General features: G+C 50.1%; 1 protein-coding gene across 1 annotated transcript; it reads left to right on the forward strand.

Moving 5' to 3' along the window:
• The first annotated feature begins 1061 nt into the window (after nt 1-1061).
• LOC131402748 (late cornified envelope protein 2A-like) lies at nt 1062-1370 on the forward strand. Its single transcript, XM_058537313.1, has one exon. It carries the CDS (start codon nt 1062-1064, stop codon nt 1368-1370), a length of 309 nt encoding a protein of 102 aa, XP_058393296.1.
• The last annotated feature ends 372 nt before the right edge of the window (nt 1371-1742 follow it).

The following is a 1742-nucleotide window of genomic DNA, read 5'->3' on the forward strand; positions in this document are numbered from 1 at the left end:
CATTGTACACATACAAAAGAGACATCCATTCTTGCAGATTCTTCCTGAAAAATTCTCTTAACTCTTTCTATCGTGTCATTCCTACTCCTCCTAGCCTATCCCCCACCCCACGAAGCCTGGAGTGAAAAGTGTGACCACATATCTCATGAGAAGGGCCTGGCACGCAGTGACCCAAGGCCCTGGAGCCACAGCCCAGTGACCAGCTTCTTGGGACTCTCAGGTCATCTGACGCTCGTCTTAGGGAAAGGGTGTGACTTGTTGTAGGCCCACCCAGTTCTTGGCCGCTAGTGAGAAGGCTGGGAGTTCCTTGGCTTTCTGGGAAGGAGACTTTGAGGAGGGGAATGTCAGGAATGGCCTCAACACATTCCTTGGTTGTGTAAGAGCTGCTCCTGCTCCTCCCAGAGACAGGGCTCACATCTGAGCCCATGCGGGAGACTTCCTATAAAAGGTTTCCTTGGCCCTTCTTCCTCATCCTCTCAGACACCTCAGGAGCCTGAGCTGACTCTGAGTCTGGTCCTGGTAAGTGAGTCCGTGCAAGCCCCAGCGAGGGCTCTGGGTTTATGGAGAAGAAGGACCTGGAGAGTATCCCAGACATGGTGGATGAAAGAACAGAACAGGGTGGAGAGGAGCAGTCAAGGGTGGAAGCACAGAGGGACTTCTGGTGAGAATAGGGATTGCCCTTGGGATCACAGCTCTTGTGGCCAGAGAAAGAGGGATCAGCTCCTCCAAGTCTCTGTTGATCGTCCGCTGGGCAGATATCACACATACACTTGAAGGCTCTAAAGAGGATGGGCCTCTGTCTAATTTTGAATTCATTTTGTAGGTAGAGGCATGTGGATAAAATGGTGATAAAATTTACATCTAGCGTACATTCTATGCACAGAAATTAAATGTCAACTGCACACATTTATAGGACTTATGCTCTGGAATGAGAGTGTGCTTTAAAAACATGTTACTAGCACAGCGATGATGCTTTGACAATAGAAAATATTCTCATTCTATGCTTGATGCATTTCATTTGGTTTTAATTTTACTTTAAGGTTGCTTTAATTCCAGTTGAGATGTCCTGCCAGCAGAACCAGCAGCAGTGCCAGCCCCCTCCCAAGTGCCCACCAAAGTGCGCCCAAAAATGTCCACCTAAGTGTCCCCCAAAGTGCCCGCCCCAGTGCCCAGCCCCATGTCCCCTTCCAGTCTCCTCCTGCTATGGCCCCAGCTCTGGGGGCTGCTGCAGCTCTGGGGGTGGCGGATGCTGTCTGAGTCACCACAGACCCCATCTCTTCCACCGGCACCGGCACCAGAGCCCTGACTGCTATGAATGTGAGCCCTCGGGGGGCTCCGGTTGCTGTGGTGGCTCTGGGAGCCGCTGCTGACTTGGGCCCTGAGGACCATTGAGGAGCAACAAAGGAAGAACCAAGTCATTGCGGATGCTTTATCCTCACCCCTCTCTTCCTATAACTCAGACGTGGAAAAGGTCCAAGGAAACGTGGGATATTTTAATGGTAGATATGTCTGTTTGATCCATGATCCCAATTGTTTACTAGGCTTTCTGAATTTTGCCTCTAATTTGCTCCTGAAATGACAATAAACCTCCGATTTCCTGCTCACATTGTGCCGTGGTCTTTACTGTTCCTTCTTCCTTTGGGGTCAATTACCAGTGACCTACCCACTCTTCTCCCCCAAATTCAGCAGAATTTTCACTCAAGATTCCAGCTTCCTCATTTACTCCTCCATTTGGAGGATCC

The sequence above is a fragment of the Diceros bicornis genome, chromosome 4, assembly GCF_020826845.1.
Source record: "Diceros bicornis minor isolate mBicDic1 chromosome 4, mDicBic1.mat.cur, whole genome shotgun sequence".
NCBI classification, from domain to species: domain Eukaryota; kingdom Metazoa; phylum Chordata; class Mammalia; order Perissodactyla; family Rhinocerotidae; genus Diceros; species Diceros bicornis.